General features: G+C 41.6%; 1 protein-coding gene across 4 annotated transcripts; it reads left to right on the forward strand.

Annotated features, from left to right (window-relative positions):
• The first annotated feature begins 45 nt into the window (after positions 1-45).
• LOC136784190 (uncharacterized) lies at positions 46-19,570 on the forward strand. 4 transcript variants are annotated; one of them, XM_066744710.1, is made up of 9 exons: positions 46-1,431; positions 9,276-9,426; positions 10,528-10,958; positions 11,069-11,696; positions 11,772-12,335; positions 12,925-13,050; positions 15,482-15,617; positions 17,873-18,035; positions 18,218-19,570. In XM_066744710.1, exons 1-9 carry the CDS (start codon positions 1,133-1,135, stop codon positions 18,312-18,314), a joined length of 2,595 nt encoding a protein of 864 aa, XP_066600807.1. In that variant the 5' UTR covers positions 46-1,132; the 3' UTR covers positions 18,315-19,570. The 4 variants fall into 4 exon arrangements, with proteins under 4 accessions (XP_066600807.1, XP_066600808.1, XP_066600811.1 ...); XM_066744711.1 differs by lacking the exon at positions 17,873-18,035 and having other exon boundaries at positions 15,482-15,628; XM_066744714.1 differs by lacking the exon at positions 17,873-18,035.
• The last annotated feature ends 848 nt before the right edge of the window (positions 19,571-20,418 follow it).

A 20,418-nucleotide genomic window follows, 5' to 3' on the forward strand; every position in this document is an offset into this window, starting at 1 on the left:
AGTTTTATTTAAATAATATTTTTAAATAGTATTTGTCAGAAGTTGTTTTAATAGGCCTTTATGCAACATATAGGAAGGTACACCCTGTGTAAAAAAAATTAAAAAAGAAACAGCTGGTAGGGTGTCATTGAACGGGCCAGAAAGCTCATCCTTGTGTGTTTTTGGCGATAGCAGTGCAATATCACTCGTAATCTGCCGGGTCGCGCGGACAGGGTCGGTTGCTTCCCTGTAATCCTGATGAGGTGAGCCTGATGGTAGAGTCGCGATGCTTTCCCACCTGAATGGCTTATCAGGGAAATCTGAGTGTATGCTTGGTAACCATGACGACACCCCTGTGATAAGATAGATTCTAGTCCATGAGGTATACTGTACACTTCGCACAATGTGCATACATATTATCTCTCATCTAATATATATATATATAGTACATATACAAGAATGTGTGTAGGAGTTGGTAGAATCATATATTTGACAATGTAAACTCTGATGCCCTCTTACAGGGAGCAACAGAAAAAACTCGAGGTAGGTGCCACAAGTCCAAGTTGGATGAACCTTGCGCGCGCTAAACAGAATTAATTACATGGATAGCGCGTTAGTACAAAAACAGTTCAGAAAACACGATAGACGCAAGTTTAATGAACCTGCACCCGATAACAATATGCTTTAAAATTTAAGAATAGTTACGCGTTATATTTATGTGCAAAAAAGCCGTTTATCAAAGAAAATATGAAAAGGGTCAACGAACTCTGCAAGCAAGATGGCGTCCTTTGGTTTCACAAATTGGACATTTCATGCCAGATATAACTCAAACGAATACAAGCAGGATCTTATTTATAGCGTCTAACAACAAGATCCAATTAACAAAACAGTATGCATCGTGCTAAAAATTAACTTGCACACATATGGTAGTGAAATAAGGGATATAGAAAGGCGCGAACGATACCAAAATGGAGTTTCGCAGCGACGCGACGTCGCCAAAGGAACGGCGCGTGTTTTCTGCGCGGGTGATCGGTATTCGAGTGGCTCGAAGTTGAAGTTTGAATCGAACGAGGCGGGGAGAGGTTGAAGAAAAATAAAAAGCGCGGGGAGAACGAGAGAGGAAGAGTCAGGGAGACGGACAGAGAAGGAGTAGATGTGTGGAAAGAAACTGAGAGAGAGAGAGAGAGAGAGTGAAAAAGAGAGAAAGAGTGAGATAAAAAAGGAGGGAAAAGAGAGAGAGAGGTTCTTTGGAGCGCTACCAGGAGGAGCTGGGAGCTCCGAGACGATCTCGCTCGCGGCCGCGCGCACCTTGGGGCACACCTGTGTCAAGCTGTGCGCGCAGCACACACAAACACGATTGAGTAGCACCGAGACGCACGAGAAACTTCAGCAGCGAGACGACGCACCAGCCGCTTCTACGCGAGGAGCCTTCAACATCTACATACACTGCAAGTAAGTCTCTCGCCTTCTAAATTTAATATTAACTTCCGGTGTCCAATATATCGCATTCCGCTCGTTCGCCACTCTTCTTTCCACCGGCATCGATACGCTTCTTCATGTGTTTTCACAATGTCTTCTTCCCCGCAACATCGCTCTACGTTCTACAACCATCGCAGACTTTGTCGTTTTGTCCGACTCTAAAGATGAGTGCGTTCTACGATTGTTGAGTCCGTAGCACGTGTTTTATCCATGCGTATACTTCGTAGCATTGCGAGCCACGCGGAGGTCGCGCAACTCTTTACCCCCTATCACCCCTCCCCCTCTCTCGCAAGTTTTCCATTAATTTTCGATGCTCTCTCCTGTACTAGCGTCCCCCTCGAACCATTCTCTCGCGTAGCCTCGATTTAACGCGTGGCACTTTTACCACCGTTCGAATCGTACACAATTGCTGATTCTCCTCCTTATATACTCGACCGAGGATCTTAACCTTACAACCACGAATTACGATATGTCGCTGGGAAACGGATCTCTGGCAGACGCGTACTGTCAGATGTTTTTATTGTTCTCGAGGAGATGCAACGTCGAAGCAACGAGCGTGCCGTCGGCAGACGCGTTTCCAGAGAAGCTGCGTTCTCCGAATGGTAACCGTTCAGCGAGCTTCGTCCGCGCATTTTGAAAACAACGCTCTGACAAGCAGTACAGCTATATATATATATGCATGTATGTAAATAAATAGGGTTTTATGTCGTGGCTTTCGCTTCTACAGCGTTGTGCAAAGGATGATTTTGGTCAACGATGTGGATAAAACGTGCTGGTCAAATAGTAAATTGCTATAACGTTTGGAACGTTGAAAGAAACTGAAGGAGGAGGAGGAGGAGGAGGGAGTGGATGAAGATGAAGAATAAGAATAAGAATGAGAGAGAAAGAAAGCGAGCGACCAGAGCCGCTACAATATGCATGTACGAGTGGAAGGAACACTTGTGTTTTATGTTTCAGTCTCCTCGAACACGCACACTTGTGCTTTCTGCTCTCTCTCCTATGTGTATACATATATATATATATATATATATATATACCGATCGAACTTGCCGCGACTTCCTTCACGATTTATTTTCACCTGAACGCGAGCCTCTTCGCTTCACTTTTGCTCTCGTTTATTTCCATCTCATAATCGTTTTTATTTGCCTTTTCAACGTCGCGCGTTATACAGTCAGCGCCAAAAATCATGGCATTCCCGCTTCTCGCGCGCGTTAGCCCCACCATGTTTTCAATAGATCCGAATTGCGTCAGTTTCTTAATGAACCGTCCTCGTAATTAATTTATTAGTCCACCCGAGGTTCGAAGCTACGTTTAATCGAGTGCATGAAATCGATACTGTGAGGAGGTTTATTCACGCGTTCCTCTTCTTCGTCCCTTACTCCTCGCACCGCCCGTTCTTTTCTCTCTTCGGAATTCAATGGAGATCTCAGATGGTTTTAAATGAAATTCAGTGAAATTCGTTGCATCTAGTAGCAGCGCGTGGTCTCCTTCGGTGGATGACACGTGTTTCCTGAAGGGTCTTTCGGTTCCTTACGCAATCGACGCTTGATTCAAGTTTACTCTAGTATATACAGCTCGATTCAGATGATTTCTCATGTTCTCTTTTACAAACTCTCGCGCACGTACGTTACACAGCTGGGATGTCCCTGGTCGATTTGACTTATAGTCGCTTCTAATAAAAGTTCACTGAGGCACACGAGTAGATCCTCGCACAAATTCACTCTTATTGGCCAATGGAATGGTCTAAAACACCGAGTTACGATGAGAAGAGAATAAGGCTTTACCGACGGGATGGCAGAATCGTCGGATCGGAACTGTTCCCGCGTCTGGCAGCAAACTATCAAACGACAAGGAGAGATACCCCGAGCAAAGCAGATCAAATTTTATTAATCATTAAGCACATAGCTGCCGTGGTTAAAAGATAATGGAAATAATATCAGGGAATGACGATAATACTGTTTGTCGTGCGTGCTAATTATTGGTCCCCACCGGTTTCTGCCACGTGCCTGCCGTTTCTCTTCGCGAAATTTCGAAATAGTTCAACTTTACGTCGTTTCCTTGCACCTTGTACAAGCCATCGTAACATTGATCTCCATCGAAGGTCTTTCCTCGAATTTCGAACGGATCAATTTTTGCGCAAGATGAAACCCATGCTCTTTTCGTCTCCCCCGCAAAAGTTCACACACGCACGTGCGCGCACCGAACTCTGTTCCACATTGTTATTTTCGACATTAACGTAAGAATCCCCGACATTTTACGAGACTTTGTGCTACGCACGTCTCATTAGTAAATTCGTGAGAGATTCCGAACAGCAAATAACTGACGTAAATCAGACTTATACATATGTTGTTTACCGTGGCTGTCCTCCTATTAGAGCGCTCGGCATTTCGCAGCTGTAAATTTTTAATAATTCAACACGAAGCGCTGTGTAACGAATAATGTTGCTCATGCTTATTAATTAATACTCGAGTATATTTTGGGAGCTTGTCGTCTCGCGATATGTACGTACGATTCCCTTCGAATGTGGAGACGTACCACGGAGAGAAAGATTGCTCGACCAATAAACGTTACAAGCAAAGTTTATTCACGCAGGGAAGAATAATTTGTGAATTTATTTCCGGTAATTTTTGTTCATTCTTGCAACGGAAAATTGTTCATGAATTGAACGATCGTCGGTGTTTTTCTGTGTATATTGGAACATCGACTTTTTTATATATAGTCTCTACCTCTTTTCTTATTGCAATTATTTTATTTAAAGTCTCATTTTTTAGCGTGTATCGGTGACGTTACACAGTTGTCAGTAAATAAATTATCGTTGCTCTTGCTATTTTATCGCGTCATTGAAATACAGCAGAAAAAAATAAATGCAATATATAATTAATTAGTAGAAGAATTGTTTCGAGAAAACTTGAATTTATCGAGGTGGCTTTTAATGCCGGAAGATTTCGTTGAAAATTCTCCTGATATTTCTGAGTTGACGAGACGATCGCCCGACACATTGAAAACATCCGACAAGCACACTTTTTCTAGTACAAACATCGCGGTAGACACGTTCAACGTGAATTATTAGATCTACGTCGAAAATTGTCGAAAAAGGTGTTTCTTTTGGAAAATATTACCGTGTTTACCGCAGCAGTTTGAGAAAAGTTCATGTACAAGTTTCCATTATAGCTTTAATGAGAGAAGATCTACAAACGCTAAGGGAAATACAGAAGTAAATAAAAATAAAATACTTATACAAAGTGAGGAAATATTATTACAACATGAATCGTTACAAGTATCATATTTTACACAGTCGAGTAGGTTGAAATAGTTTTTAAAAGGTTCTGCTGTACTCGAATTACTGAGACAATAAAGGATTTCTAAAAGTACTCGTTTTGGCGTGAAAAACAGGGCTGACGAGTTTGTTTACTCTGCACTGTGTGCGACAATAATCGTGTCAACTCTGCGTTCCAAGAGCTTACTCGTAAATTTGAGCAATTACGCCGTAAAATCTTCGCTTATGGCAATGAGTCGTATTACATATACTTAAAGACGGTATATATAGAATACAAAGGTAGGAGCGTGCCATAAACTCTTTCCTTAAGTCACCATTTTGTCGAAAGCGAAGAGTCTTATTAATTAATTGCACGCTGCACTTCGCTCGCGATCCTGCAAATTCTACCTCAAAGATCGTAACACGTAGTCATCGCGTTCGGGTTAGTCCCTTGTTGACAGACCGTTGTAAATTCTGCACGATTTAATGGTGAGCTTCACCGATGGAATTGTAAATTGAGTTCGGCTTATGCGATTAATCCGAGGATAAATAACGGAAACTGATAGTGCCTAGCTTTTTTAGTTTATAGAAAAAAACAAGGTCTTTCGGTAGTCGATAAAACTCATCGAGACGGTCAAAACACCTTATTACCGTAATTGATATGAGATTAAATTATTATGAAAATATTGCTTTATCAACTTTGCAAGAGCAGAGAGAAAAATTATTAGAATGGACCACATCTCGAGTGTCCTGGTTTGATCCTAAAAATTATTATCGTTAAACAATACTACATCGAAGCAAGAGTGGACGCGACCTTGGAACTTAGTCCAGTCGCCACGAAGCTCGAAAGTTGGAAGGGGAAGGAGGAGGGGGACGAGTGATTTTTACGTGGGGCATGCGTGATAGGGAGAAAAATGCGCTATATATACAGTGCTAATTCGTTGCACGTTCACGTGTACACGCGCGCGCATCCTTAATCCGATGGTCGACGATAAGAATGATAACAATTGATAAGAGCATCGCTTGGCGATAAAAATGTACAAGGAAAATGGCGGACGTGCGTTTCTAACGATGACGCAAGCCTCTTAACTTCGAGGGTGTCCTTTCTTGTTTTCAGCTCGCGTTCATTCACAAACAACCACGTCTTTTCACCAAAAGTACCATAATTCAGCAATGATTCAGCAGTTTTGTTTATATCCCTGTCTCACCATTTAGCAGAGTGTATCACAAAGGCAAAACAATCGTACTTCCGGTTCACGAGTCTATTCGTCCTTCTCCCTGCTGTCACAGTCGAAAGTTTCACGAGCTTTCGGTCAAAATCACTCTCTCTCTCTCTCTCTCTCTATATATATATATATATGTATACAGAAGAGTGTCAACAGTTGAGTCACGTTGTATACAGGCTTTTTCACGAGTATCCATCTCGAACGTATGCGTGCACCAGCACCAACTGAACTATTGACTTATTTCGCGAGGAATCTCGTGGACGGTTTGTGGTTTCCCATGGGACTTTGCTCGCACTCACTGGGAAAGGATCTCGCGATGCGTAACTCGAGTGTCGCGATTGCAAAAGAGGAGAGTCGCAAGTGGAAAAAGGAGCGATTATTGCGACAACGAGGGAGAGCGGACTGCCCTACGCGCTCCTGGCGGACCCGACGACTGAAATTATCATTTTAGCTGATATACTAGCTAATGTAAGGATGCAGTTTTATCTCTTATTATCATGGGAAACGAGATAAATTGCGATAGTGCCGTTTATTTTGACAACGTGGCTCTCGCACCTCGCACTCCCCATCGTGCGATGTTGTGTTGTGACGTGTTGTTATACCGGTCTCTGTATCAGCCCTCGTATCTCAGCCTTCTCCCCAGACCTTGTGCCTTCTCTCTTCACGGAAATACCTATGTTCACCTATCTGTCGATGACTCTCAACTTATCCAGCACCCGAATTTACACACCTTGCGCTCCCGAATGCTCTCCGCTGTATTCGCCAATTAATATATACAAAACGATTCAAATTCTAAAGTTTCTCACTCCGATATCATTCCGAAGAGAGTAATCTTCCATTCTTCAATGATATACAAGTCCGGTTAAACTCCAGTGGCGCTATATATGTATATAATAGGTAGCCTATTGAAATTCCGACATTGCTTAATGTATTTCGCGCTCTTATCAGTTTCTTCGAGGAACCAAAGCATATCGAAGTCGTACATGGGGCCCTTTCGATGAATTTTACCTGCTACCAACTGCGGATTAGGATTTAAGCTCTATTGCACTGTAAATATTTTTAACGCTTATCTCCAGCAAGATTGCTCCCTTCCAATCAAACTTTCCTATCTTTCTTTAATAAATATAAATCTCCGCTCGAAACTCCCAGCAGGAATTATATCATAATCGAAGCCACGCTTTCAATACGATCTCGTTTATTAAATAAATAAAAAAAAGGTTTCCAACGTTAATCACTCCTTAGCTTATCGCATGACGCTACGGACAAAATTTGATCGATCTCTGAGACTTTCAGCCGTTGTAAATGTTTTTTTTTTCTCTCTACTATAAGATCTCGCAACTTCGTTTCTTATCAGCTCCGGGATACAGTACGCGGCGGCAAAGGTACGACAAACTTGATTCCTATCGTTGTTTTACAAAGATCGCTCGTCACGTACACCGATTTCATCTCTTCGTACAAAGTTCCTCATCGACTTGATTAAAACAATTCTTTAGTTGTACGTTTCTCTCATCCTTTTAATTAAAGGCTCGTATGCCAATTGCAACTATAAACAGGAATATCCAACGCGTTAACAATGAAGAGGATACATGTCTCATTGAATTTACCAGAATATGTATTACACGAATATTTATATATATATATACTATAACAGTTATGAGATTGTTATTTTTCGCACGTACGATCGCTTTCAAAGGTCCAACGACGCTCCGGAAGATCGTTCTGGTTGCACCACTGATGACGCTCATCTTGGTTTGCAGAAATGAATCACCATGGGGCTAGAGATGACGTAATCAAGGAGATGACACTCTCTTCGAGTGTCGCAATCATTGCAATATATATATACAGTTTTAAAGAATTGACATCTGAAAACGAGTCGGTGATCTATGAGAGCGAAGGTTAATGAAAATTTTCATTAATATAAAAATTATCTTTACGAGTACACTTGGAAAGAAAAGGTAAATCAGTGCTACCGAATGATTGATTTCTCTGCGTTAGGATTCAATGGAGACGCAAAGATATGAATCATCCCTCGATCGTGGCGTTGTAGTTTCCAAAATGGCGATCGAGCATGGCAACTATGGTTACGAGCGAGAAAAGGGGGAAAAAGGGACTGAACGAGGGAAGGAGAGAGAGAGAGGGTGTACAAACGATGAGTTCCTCTTTAGGGGCGCGTTATCTCGCTGGCAGGCAGCTCTAAGCTGTTATCGTTCAGTAAATAAACGGACCTCTCTACGTGTCCCTTTCTCGCCGATCACGATCATCCCCACCCTCTTCTCTCTACCCCCCCCCCCCCCCCCCCTGTATACACGCACATACATTTTTCCCCTTGCAGGGAAAAACGTTGACGCGCACTACTAGCAAACAACATATATACACCTTCGTCGATCGATCCTCTCTTTCGCAACACCTCGACGAACGTTGATTTATAAATCATGCTGTGCACGACCGACCAAACTCTTCCTTATCGTCAACCCCCGACTAAGTAAATTGTCAATCTCCTCGCTTTTTCCTCTTCCGAGCAGAATGAAGGAACGTTGAGAAATTCGAAAGATCGCATAAAAACGTGGTTTTCTTTGGTGAAGGATAATTTGCGAGATTCCACGTCATATTATACAGGTTGTATTATAAGAATTATCTGGTGCTGGATCCAGTTGCATGATAATATTTATAACGAGGATGGATCAGCTGTAGAGAGTCGTCGATATCGATCGTGACTCTATATCCATGGTCGATCGCGGTACAAGGGAGAATGATAGGAGTAGGGGGGGGGGGGGGGAGAAAAATTGTTTCAAGTGGAGGACGATGCGCGGCAGCAGCGCTTGAAATCCGATAAGACGAGATTGACCAATGAAATGGTAGGGTCCGCCCAAGTATTGTTGACTCTCTTGCACTCGTGCAATTCATCGGTCCCTCTCTAGCTTTCTATCCGACTGGCACTACTACCTGCTCTATTTCCCCCTCCGAGACGCGTGCACGCTGAAAAAGCAACCGGCAATGTACGTTTTCTAACCTCACCTCGCCACTAATAAACTATAATAGCTACGAAACGTGTCGCGCGCGGTTAGCTCGTCTCTCGTCTCTCGTCCTCTTCTGCCGCACTACCTCCAACTCTCTTCCACTCCCGTCAACACCTTCGAAGAATCCTCGCTTTGCTCACTCGCACGTCACTCTCATCCTCTTCAGTCTCTCCCAGTCTCTCCGTGCGATTCGTTGACGAAACGTTACGCTCGCTTTTATATACACTGTCAGAGCTCACGGACAATATATATCAGTGGCCTAATTCTCCTCCTTCAAAAGCAAACTGCCACCTCGATAGCTGGATTTACCATTCGCAGGTGGCGATGTAAGCTCTGGTGTTTTCTACTCTCTCCAACAACTCGACTACTCCTCGCGCTGCAACAAACAAACACTTCCCCTTGTTTTTCTCCAATCTGGACTGCAGTCGAGGGCAAAGCTCGTTCGCAGATGAGACACGCAGCTATAGAGGTTAGTGAATTTCCAGTGGATTATTATTCTACTTATTTTTTATTTTTTTCTTTTTTCACCGAGTCGTTTTAGCCATTGCAAATTATTTCGTTGGGATCCTGGGCAAATATTTGATGTATTTTCTAGTCTTTAATAATTCTCTCGTGGTCGAGCATTTGCGAGCGCGTAGTTCGGTCCAACCGAACCGGAAGTCGAGAGAGACCTTTGAAGAAGAAAAGAGATATCCGTGGTGTCGCGTGCTGGGTCTCGCCGGAAGTTCAAACTTGACATTGTCGAGCGGAAGAGTGACGCGTTCAGAGCAAACACGACGTTCCGCATTTTTCTCGAGACGGACGAGGTGTGTCTACGTGCCGAAGTGGTTTCCCCATTAACGCCGGATTCCCCAGATTTCGGCCCAACAAAGCCAAAAGTCTGGTCGCACCTTGCCCAGCGACCCCGTCACTTCCGTCTTCTTTTCCTTTTTTTTTATTTCACGTCGCACTACGGATTCTCTCTCCTTTTCCCTCCGTGTTGACTAGAACAATCACTAATTCGATCCTTCTCCTTTTCACGCCTGACTCTACTGTGCTCGAGTCACTCGCCGACGCCATCTCAACGTTTGCCCTCCTATTCTCCTTTCTAGTCCCGTACAAACCTTTGGCAAAAGTCATCACTCTTCAAGCTCGTGCATTCCTTGCCATAAACGTTGCATCACACGTTATTGGAAAAAATATTCCTATATATGAAAACCGTTATTACCGGTGATGATAGTGAAACAAGTGACGGTGCTGGCTGATTCAATTGGCAAACGTTTTTAATGGAATATTGCAATACGTAGGGAGTAGTAATGTTTGAGGTCGGTGAGTAATGCTAGTCGATGAGAGCTATATACGAGTGAGTGACATTGGCGTTGAAAAAGTCTGCGATCGGTGACCTAGACACCGACGTGTATCTCTTATCAGTGCTAAAAATCTGGTGACTCTTATACTTGCCCTTATTTCGTACACGATGCATAGTGTACGCCTTGACGATTTGTTCCTCAAAGTATAATATACTCCTTCTTAATATTCGGGAATGAAAAGTATTAGTTCAGTGGTGAAGGATTAATCGATGAAACGATAGTCGCAGGACACGATGAAGGACAGCGTGGTCAAACAAGAGATCAAAATGGAGTGCAGCGATCGTCATCCAAACGAGAATTCGCCAAAGGTTGCCAGAACGGACGAGGAAGCAGCTGAAACTCCGCAGCAAGGTGTTATAACTTCCAGAAGACACGTGAGAACCATTATGACCGCTGGCTACATTGCCGAAGGAGTCGTCGAGTCCGAACCAGCATCGCCAGACTCCAATATTCATCAGCAACGAGCGGACCATCATCATCATCATCATCAGAGACCTTATCAGGAGGACCAACAACCGTCGCAACAGCAGCCACATTACGTACAAATCATACACGAGAATAGCCCTGAACAATCGAGGTCCAGTGGTGAACAACAACGAGTGGTTTACTCCAACAGCAATGGACAGGAAGTCCAAGTTGACGAGTCACCGAGGTTGGTGAAACTTCTTCTTTATCACTAGTATTTAAAAAGAGTCTAGTATATCGACTAACAACGAATTATCAATGTTTACAGTTTAATTGTTTAATTTCTTGTTCGCGAAGGTACGCCACGCCACTTCCGGAGAGACCGAATGAATGTATATATGTTTATCAAGATGGTGGCCAAGAGATCCGAAGAGGAGACAATCAGCACGTGATCATTCAAGTGCAGGAACAAAGACGTCATCCTCAGCAAACAAACAGGTATAGTCCACACGAGACCAATCAGGGTACCAGAAGCACTCCTGCTACCAGATACCATCAGGGTTCGCCAGTACTGACGTCAACCGAAGAGTACGAGTCCAACTCGATGGTAACGCAGTCCGCGAATTCCGTTCAGTTGAATTCACCAGCTCCACCTTATTCTCCACCAATGGACGGTACCATCCGCACCAATCAGCAACAGCAGCAGCAGCAGCAGCAACAATTGGGAGCCTATGCGGACGCAGCTGGAACCACCATTAAATTCGATCCTGATAACACTGCAACCCACATAGACACCATTAAATCGACTACCTACACAACCTTGGAAACAGTCGCCATTCCTGCTCAGCAAACTGTTCAATACACATCGTACATATCTGGCAGTGAGTCCTTTCAACAAACAGCTTCGTTTCCAACTTATGCCAAACCTGCTGAACTATTCCTAACGTATCCAGCCGTCAGCCAAACTGTGTCAAGGGGGTCAGAGGTCAGTGATCTCTTCCAATCTTCTATTTCTACTGTAATTATAATATCAATAACGAGTTACAATTTGCTTCCTCAGGTTGAGGTCTCCAGCAACACCTTCATCAAGAGCGACCCCACTCTAACGTCGTCCCTGGGACCAACCAGAACGGTCTCGCTCCACTACGAGCAGCCAGGTTCACCAGGATCCCAGGTGACTGTTTACGGAGCAGGGTTACCTTACCAGTACGCGAAACCAGCGACGAACGATCCATATTGGCACAGGCCGAGCGTGGGTGGCACTGGTGCATCGTCCCCTTCGACCTTGGAATATGCAACGTCGAACTATGGTCTGATCTCGGTGGGCGAAGCAGGCAATATGCAATTATTTCCCAGTGGCGGATACAACGTCTCTGCCAGTGCCAGTGGCCACTCGCCATGGACCACTCTTCCTTTAACCGGTACCGATGAAGCCTTCGACAATATCAACGAGAGTAAAGAGTGCGTCAATTGCTCCGCCCCCATGACACAAATCACTCAACGGGACGGCAGTCACGTCTATCTGTGCCACAACTGTGGCATAACTTGCAACAAAATCAACGGTATTAGCAGACCTCATCTCAGGTGTAACAAGCCGAAGCAGTCGGTCGCCCCGGTGAACGCTGTGAGTTGAACACTTGGAATTCTCTCGATTCTCCTTCTCTCCTCCACATTACCATGATATTTTTACCCAATTTGTCCATACTAGCGTGACTATTAGTAATTATAGAGACGGGAGAGTGCAAGGCTTCCAAATCGATCCGAGAGTCGTAAATGCACGCTCGTGTCCATTGAGCAAACTGGGCCATCGATATTTGTGCTGATAAATCTCGCCGTGCGAGGAGCCAACGGGGCGTGCACAAGCGCTGGATACTAAGTAACGTTTGCGCCCTGTTTCTGTCCCTCGTACTTTGCCTCCTCGCTTTTTCCTCGTCTGGTAAAAAAGAAGAGAGTGCTCGCTTATCTCGCACCCAAGCAAACAATCACTCAGGAACGCGTCGGCTGCTGTTTGCTCTAGTTTTCTTGCTCCGAGCACTCCCATTTTCGTAAATAGCACCGATCCTCAAATACCCTTGCACGCTCTCTCTCTCTCTCTATCTATCTATCTATCTCTGGCTTATTCCCTCCTCGTCGTCGTTGTACACGCTATCAGCCCCTCTTCGGCGTCATTTCTTCGTTCCTGTCGAGGGTGAATTCCACGGGGATTTTTTCAGGCTGGAGTGAGGCGAACGGGAGTACAGTGCGCCAATTGCCGAACGAGCAACACGACGCTTTGGCGACGTAACAATAACGGCGAGCCGGTATGCAACGCTTGCGGACTCTACTTCAAACTCCACAAGGTGAGTTTTTCAGGCAACCGAACGATTGTTAACGTAGGTCGCTATCGCCTGTCTGTAATTTTCGTTAAGCAGCGATAGCGTTGCGTTAAGAATCGTTAGGTTAATATTCATATATCACGCCTCGAAACATATATACATGTATATATGCAAGCCCTGTTAAGATATCGTACAGTTACAATAGTTATCCAAAGATAGTCCGGCTCCAAACCGTCTGTATAGACCGATTTTGTCTGATAATGAAGATAGCGGATACGACAATTTAATTATCAAGCTTTATTATACAATCTATCAATAAATATTTCGCTGTACTCGTTGGCGCAAGGAAATTCAATTGTTCGGTAACAGCGAAGCCTCTGATTCTCGAGAACGTTGAGCGTCGAGTGATCTCACGAAACTCTGTACGAGAAGACTCTGATTTATTGGAGAACCTCTGACGAACGGTTTCGCGTTTATAAATTAATTAATAAAGAGGTTTCATTTTATTTGCACGGTCAGAATCAATGTCAGGAGATTTAATCTCTGTCTATATAGATATATCGAGGTGTCAGATATACATTAATCGTGTATAGATTAATAAGATTGATTGTAATACAATATAAATAAAATAAAGAAGCACGCAGTAATATATGTTCTGTGAAGACGTTAGACTTTTGGTAGCACGAAAGTTTTCGGTGCCACAGTACGCTAGACAGTAATCCCGGTTTACGACATGGATTTCGGTACGACTGAGCTGCGTGACTAGCTCCGATGATGTAAAGCGGAGACGAAGCTTGAAAAGTCGTCGTCAAAGAACAATAAAGGACGCGGGTTAAAACAAATGCAGTAAAGGCGGCAAATAAAGACGGTCGAGCTTCTCGCGACAGTTATATGGTTCCAACTTGTTCTTGGAATGGTTTCACGTTTTCTCCCCCCCCCCGCCCGCCCCCCTTTCTTCTGTCTCTTTCACGCACAGACTTTTTTCCTCTTTCTCCTCTTTTTGGTTTTCCGCGCGCGCGGTTGTTCCTCTTCCTTCCTTCCTCCTCCTCTTTGCGCGCGAGTTGACAGACCCGAGCTGTACTCTAGCGCATTCAAGAGCAAACAAGGAACCTCCGGTCTTCTTTTACTTTCAAACTTTTCCTCCTCCTTCTTTCACAAATCTATTGAAATGTTGCAACAGCGGCCATTGAACGCGATCGAGAAATAATATTATTGTCTTTCATTATTTTCTTGTTATTATTATACGCCTGTCAGACTGAAAGCATCATAGGTAGACTGTTGGCTGAATGCACCGTGTGAATAAAAGTCGGTAAACACATGAGTCAATAAGCATCGCGATTTTCGCGCGACAAACTGCAAATACAGCGAGTAAATAAAAATTGTTTTGTAGTGGAGCAATCGCGAATTATTACGTAACCGCTGTTTCGGTTATCTATCGAATAATGCCTGGGACCTTTTACACTTTTGAGTAAACAAGCTCGCTCATTTTTGTTTAAACGTCTTGAGAAGCAATTATAATTTGGGATGTACAAAGTCATTTCTAGTGTTTATTTATATTACGTAATAAAAAAGAAACTATTATAATTTTAAGAGTACATTTATATACAGAGAGTTGCTCTTTAGGCATTTTGTTTGCTGGCACAGTTTACTAAAAATCATCACGATCGTCGAATTTATCCATTGTTTCAGATGAGGATACAAAAAATGCTTTATTATTTAACAGTTTCTACTGAAAATATCAATTAGACCAACAGCTCTACGGTATGTGTTACGAAATTGCACTAATTTCTCAATTCGGTGGTACTTTTCAAATTCTGGATAATCTTATCAATAATGATAAGACGTATAGGAGACGCCACTCACTGATCGACATGGTTGACGATCGCCTCGATTTTGAGAATCTCACAAAATGAATTGCTTCAAGTATACAACTAAAACTATTCTTATAACCACGCTATCGATCTTACGTTACAATAGTTATTGCGAGACATATATATTGTAGCCTTTTTCTCAAATATCAGCTATAATACCTGCATGTGGACTGGAAACATATAGTCGCGTTTCAGTCAACTTATTAATTACTGTTAAACACCGCGAACTTTGCTAGAAATGTGAAATTTTCGCACTGCGCGAAACTTAAATGGTTTAAATTTTTATTGATGAATAATCTCTCATCGACTGGTCAGTCAGCTTTATCGCTGCTTTTTACGATCATTGAACGCGATAACAGTTAGCTGGTTGTTATTATCTGAACGAGAAACGTTACTGGTAGTATTGGCAGCCGCGAATTATCATTTCATCTCTGACAACACTCGTAATAACAATTTTAATTAAACTCGAAGCTTAAAAAGAATTTTATTGAAAATAAATAATACTTTTTCTTGGAATTAATCTTACGTTGTAAAATTCCAAACAAATTAAAAAAGATTTGTATAATTAATATTTCTCCATATAGGTGGATAGGCCGTTGACAATGAAGAAGGAGGGTATACAAAAGCGAAAGCGGAAACCAAAGAATCACTCGGGGGTTACCGGAAGTCTACCTGGTCCCAGTGGGCTACACAATACCGAGATTAAGTCCAGCTTACTCGGTGAGTCTTCGGTGAGCAAGTTTTTTATCTTCTTTCACTATTTTACACCCTCTATTCTTTCTTCCTCTCGCTATAGTAATAATAATAATAAACTCCTATAAATCTCTCCGTCTCCTGCACATTCTCCTCCTCATCCTCTCTCTCTCTCTATTCTTCTTTCGCTAAATCCAACGAAATGTATCATTCGTGCTATGTATACATATAATAGTTGAAATTTGCATGGAACGCTTGGGTGTACCTACAGATAGAGAGAAAGCCGCGATTGTGCATCGTACGTTTACCGGGGATGATGGTTCGGAGGAAAATTCAATTGGCTGAAAGGTCGGTTCGATCGATATTCGTAGGATTGGCTTGTGATTGGAAGCGTGTCGAAGAGCGGTATATGATGGCCGCTGTCGGGGGTTGTAGAGGGGATGGGCGAGCACGACGAGGACGAGGCGCGAGGGCGAGCTGCTGAGCACTGTGCGCACTCGCGCTTCACTCGGAGCAGTCCGAGACCGAGCACCAGAGTCTCTCTCTGGCTGAGACCATCCGAGAAGTGACATGTGTATGAGAGAGAGAGAGAGAGAAGCAAAACGCGCGGTTGTGGCCAGCCATGAGCAAAGCCAGGATTGGACGGGATGCGGCGATGCGCTCGCTGATAACATTGAGTACTTTTCCTCAACCAATTCTACTCGAGCGTCCCCGTCGCTGTCGCTGTCGCCGTCGCCGTCGCTTCAGCTTATACATTTACAATCAAATTAAACTCTGTCCTCCACTAATGAAACTGATACATATTCCTTTCTCCCTTTTTCTTTCGCTCTGTCAATTAATTGATCCAATCTCTCATTTCTATTTCATTTTTAACGGTGAAATTTTTTCCGATAACGATGGGTACTTTTCCTCGGATGACTCTATTCGTCATTCCTCCTCACTTTACAATTACAATCGTGTTTAATTTTATTATCCACTAATGAAACTCGTATCTCTACTTTTTTCTTCTATTTTGTCAATTAATTGATCGGATCTCTATTTTTAATTTGATTTCCAATGGTGAAACTCTTTTCCTGATAACAATCAAGATGTACATTTCCTTAAAAGACTCCAATAGTCGTTGATCCTTATTATACAATATACGTTTACGAATATTTTGATTCATACCTCAGTAATGTAACTTTTATATATATGTAACGAATTCTTTTCCACTTTTATGTTATTTCCTTCTCTTTGTCTAATAATTGATCGGGTCCTTTTTCTAGTTTTATTTTTAATCAGCGAAATTCTTCCTGATAATCATGTAGTTTTCCTTAATTTACAACTACTTTGACTCTGCTCCTCAGGAATGTGACTTTTACGGAACGAACTCTTCTCTTTTTATTTTTATATTTTCACCAATGACGGATTTCTTACATAGTTTTACATTGTAATGTTGATAACGTTTAATATTTGTACGTAGTGCAATTTATAAATAGAATATAACATTACATTCTCGTTATATTTAATTTTCTTGACATTTATTGAAATTGCATGTCTATTTGTTTGAGAGAAAACCTTAGTTATAAATTGTTCATGGAAAAAACTCGCGAGTAATTAGAAGTTTTTATTGCTTTGCAAATACGACTGGTTTGACGAATATGTGGACATATTATCGTTACCTTGTAAGGGGCTTATACGTATGGACGGATTATTAGCAAAGTTTCACTGGATTAAATTTTATGTTTTTCGCTTGGTTTTTTTCTCCAACATTTTTGCTCTGAACGTCTTCGACGTACTCCTATTGCAACAAATATATATTGTTGACCGTCATAAACATTTCATGGATTTCTTTTTTTTCCGCTAACTCGCTGCAATTTAATAACATTACAACTGGTTGATAGTAAATAAAACCTCCTTTTCCCTAACGAAAAAAAACTAGCTTCTTTTATCCTCTGTAATTATTTCTCTATGAAATTTTAAGTTTTATGCATCATTTTATTATAACAATACTTGATTCGCTTGTTCAAATTTTTCTGAATCTATACCTAAAGCATGTCTCTTCCTGTACAAAACTTTATTGATATAGTATAATTGATTTTGTTAGCTGTGATTGACGAAAAGTCATAACCCTAAATACTATACTATTTTATATTCGAACATTATTAAAAACTAAAGTACAGTCTATTGAACTTATGAATAATAACAAGTCACATGCAGCTAATTAGTTAATGTTGAATTGAAATTTAAATACATTATTACTGAGAATTATGATCGATGGTATTTTTTTATTAACGTTACAGTGGACACGCTGCAGTTGAACATTTATTCGAGCGGGGGTGGGGTTGGAGGGGTCGATGAGCATTGTCTCACTGTAGGTACACCGATAACACCGCATTACGGCCACTCGCATTCACCCCTTACATTACCTACCGCCGCCATCTTGAATCATCAAACAACCCTTACGTAAGTTTTAATTATTTCAACGAAAAGAATTAGTTATACATGGATCCCTGATTGAGGAAAATAACAATATTTTCCTGAAAATAATTTTCACCATGAAATCTTGTTTTTATATAAATTATTCTTATCGTGTAACAATGAAGAAATAAGGTGATAAGGGAATATGTGTGAATTTCTTGTTTCAGCGTGCCTCCACTAGAACCAATCACTAGTCATCAGAGCGGTGATATAACAACATCGGTGATAACTTCGACGACATCTACTCAGGCCGGTAGATCGTAGAAGCTCAAGTTTCTCTTCTCCTTTCTCATAAGGAGGACTTTACCGACTGCTGATACCTACCTACAAACCAACACTCTTAACAATTTTTCCTCCCAAGACTCGTCGATAACCAACGACGGTTCGTTGAATAGTCCTTCCTTACTGCAGCTAGATTTTTTAAGTAAATTAGATCAATGTAAAAGCTTAGGCAATTTATAAAAAAGTCAATTTACATTATTAATGATAGAAATTTAGGCTAAAAAGTTGGACGAATGCAATATATTTAGTAAACATTCTTTTGATTTTATTGCGCAGCTAGGGATTATTATTATTTATTGTTGAAAATGGCTTCATCTATATTGGTATTTATCAATTTCGGAGCGTTAGCGTTAAGGTGGGCGTTTTCCTCTTATTGTCAATAATATATTTTATATAAGTGTATCGCGTCGTAAGATTGATCGTGTTCGTTTAAGAAGTATTGAAATTTTCTTTCGGTCGTTTATTTTTTATCAGAAGGTGAAAATGCTGCGACAAGAAAACAGCATTTTTCGTATTAAAAAATTGTCTTAGGAAAAAGTTTTGATGAAATATCTGTTTTACCGGTTGCATGCATCTTTATCGACTATCGCGTTGATTTGTGAAATTTAGTTTCATTGAAGTTATGCGCCATCTCTTGTGTTAGCACAAAGTAACAACTTTTTTTATTATATAGTAGCTAGTAAGAAAGCAACAATATTTTATGGTGAAGCGAATCAGTGTAATTTTACTAAATGCATTCTACGCAGATCATAGTATGAGATCCAGTTTTCTATGAGACGACCTTAAGGTTTTTTTCAACGTTAATAGAGTTCATAGTACGTAAATTTAATGTAAAATGTAAGCGAAAGTAGTAATCATGGCTTAAAATGGTACATTAAACAATTGTATAATTTTTATTATTTAACAAATAATTTATTACGTGCTATCGACCCATAAATACGTACCAATATGAACTGCGTAGGATTAATAAGTGTAGGTACTTTGTATCACGAATCGTTTTAACAAATTTTGTAAATACCCGTTTATCTTCTATACCCAAAGACAAGTATTTAATTATAATAATATCTCCAAAGAGTAATATATACATATGTATTTGTGTACGATTGTGTAAGTTCGAGATTAAACAGCACAAAAAGCATTTGCTTTTCAACGTTTTATTTTCGAGCTCGTTAAAAATGTTATCGATAACCTGCACGAGTCACGCACGCAGTATAAATGGATGAACGATAGGAGCTGCGAACAATTCATTGGGCTAACAATAATATTTTACAAATAAATGCTTGCAGCCCAAAAAACTTTGTATCACCCTACCGAGACAGACAGTCGATTCAACTAATCAATCTTATTATTCGTACCACACACATTCAACAGATATAATACAAAAGGTCACTGGAGAAATGAATAATTCGAATAATAATTATTTTAACCTTAAATACTGGACAACATTCAATTTAGAATGATTTTCTACATAAGGACATCTCAATTTGAAAAGAGAGAACAACATTTTTAAGTTCCGTGAGAAGAATAAATATAAAGAAGTACGCGTGCAAAGACACATCCATAATGGTTCTGTACCGTTCGGTGTTAATTAACGTGGCAGTTACGCAATCGGGAGCTATTGGATGTAGGACTATACGAGTCATGCTGGAGGATGGAATAGCTATAGCGGGGTAAAAGAAAAGCAATAAACGCGAGAGACAAGACAAAGGACGACGAGGCCTGACTAAATGTCGTAGTGACTTGGCTACTTATGGTTGTCTTGGAGAGCGCGCGGAGGAGCCTTGAGAGGTGTATAGCGGGGGTAGGGATCAGGGGACAGTAGATTTGAGCGCGCACGCGCGTGTGTGCGTGTACACGCGCGCGCCTATAAGAGAAGGGGGAGGGGGGAGGAGAGGGCTTCGCCACGAGAGGGAGTCCATCAGCCTAAAGAGTGGCTATCGCGCCGGCTAAGGGCTATTCCATGTTAGCTGCTCTCGCCCAGTTCCTTTTTTACCTTATTTTTATTCACCGTCTTCGGAACTTTTTGTTACGGCGAAAACGTGGCGCCGCCCTCCAACTTTCTTCCTCTCCCTCGTCCCCGCACGCT

This window comes from Prorops nasuta, unplaced genomic scaffold, assembly GCF_024137725.1.
Source record: "Prorops nasuta isolate Cenicafe-Biocafe unplaced genomic scaffold, Cenicafe_Pnas_1.2 PNAS00050, whole genome shotgun sequence".
NCBI lineage: Eukaryota > Metazoa > Arthropoda > Insecta > Hymenoptera > Bethylidae > Prorops > Prorops nasuta.

Excerpts from the sequence above, each read along its gene's own strand:
- LOC136784190 (XM_066744710.1), top strand. The coding sequence starts at position 1,133 with ATGTGTGGAAAGAAACTGAGAGAGAGAGAGAGAGAGAGTGAAAAAGAG. Across the intron at positions 10,959-11,068 it reads CAAGTTGACGAGTCACCGAG|GTACGCCACGCCACTTCCGG; the intron begins GTTGGTGAAACT and ends TTGTTCGCGAAG. Across the intron at positions 15,618-17,872 it reads GATTAAGTCCAGCTTACTCG|TGGACACGCTGCAGTTGAAC; the intron begins GTGAGTCTTCGG and ends TTAACGTTACAG.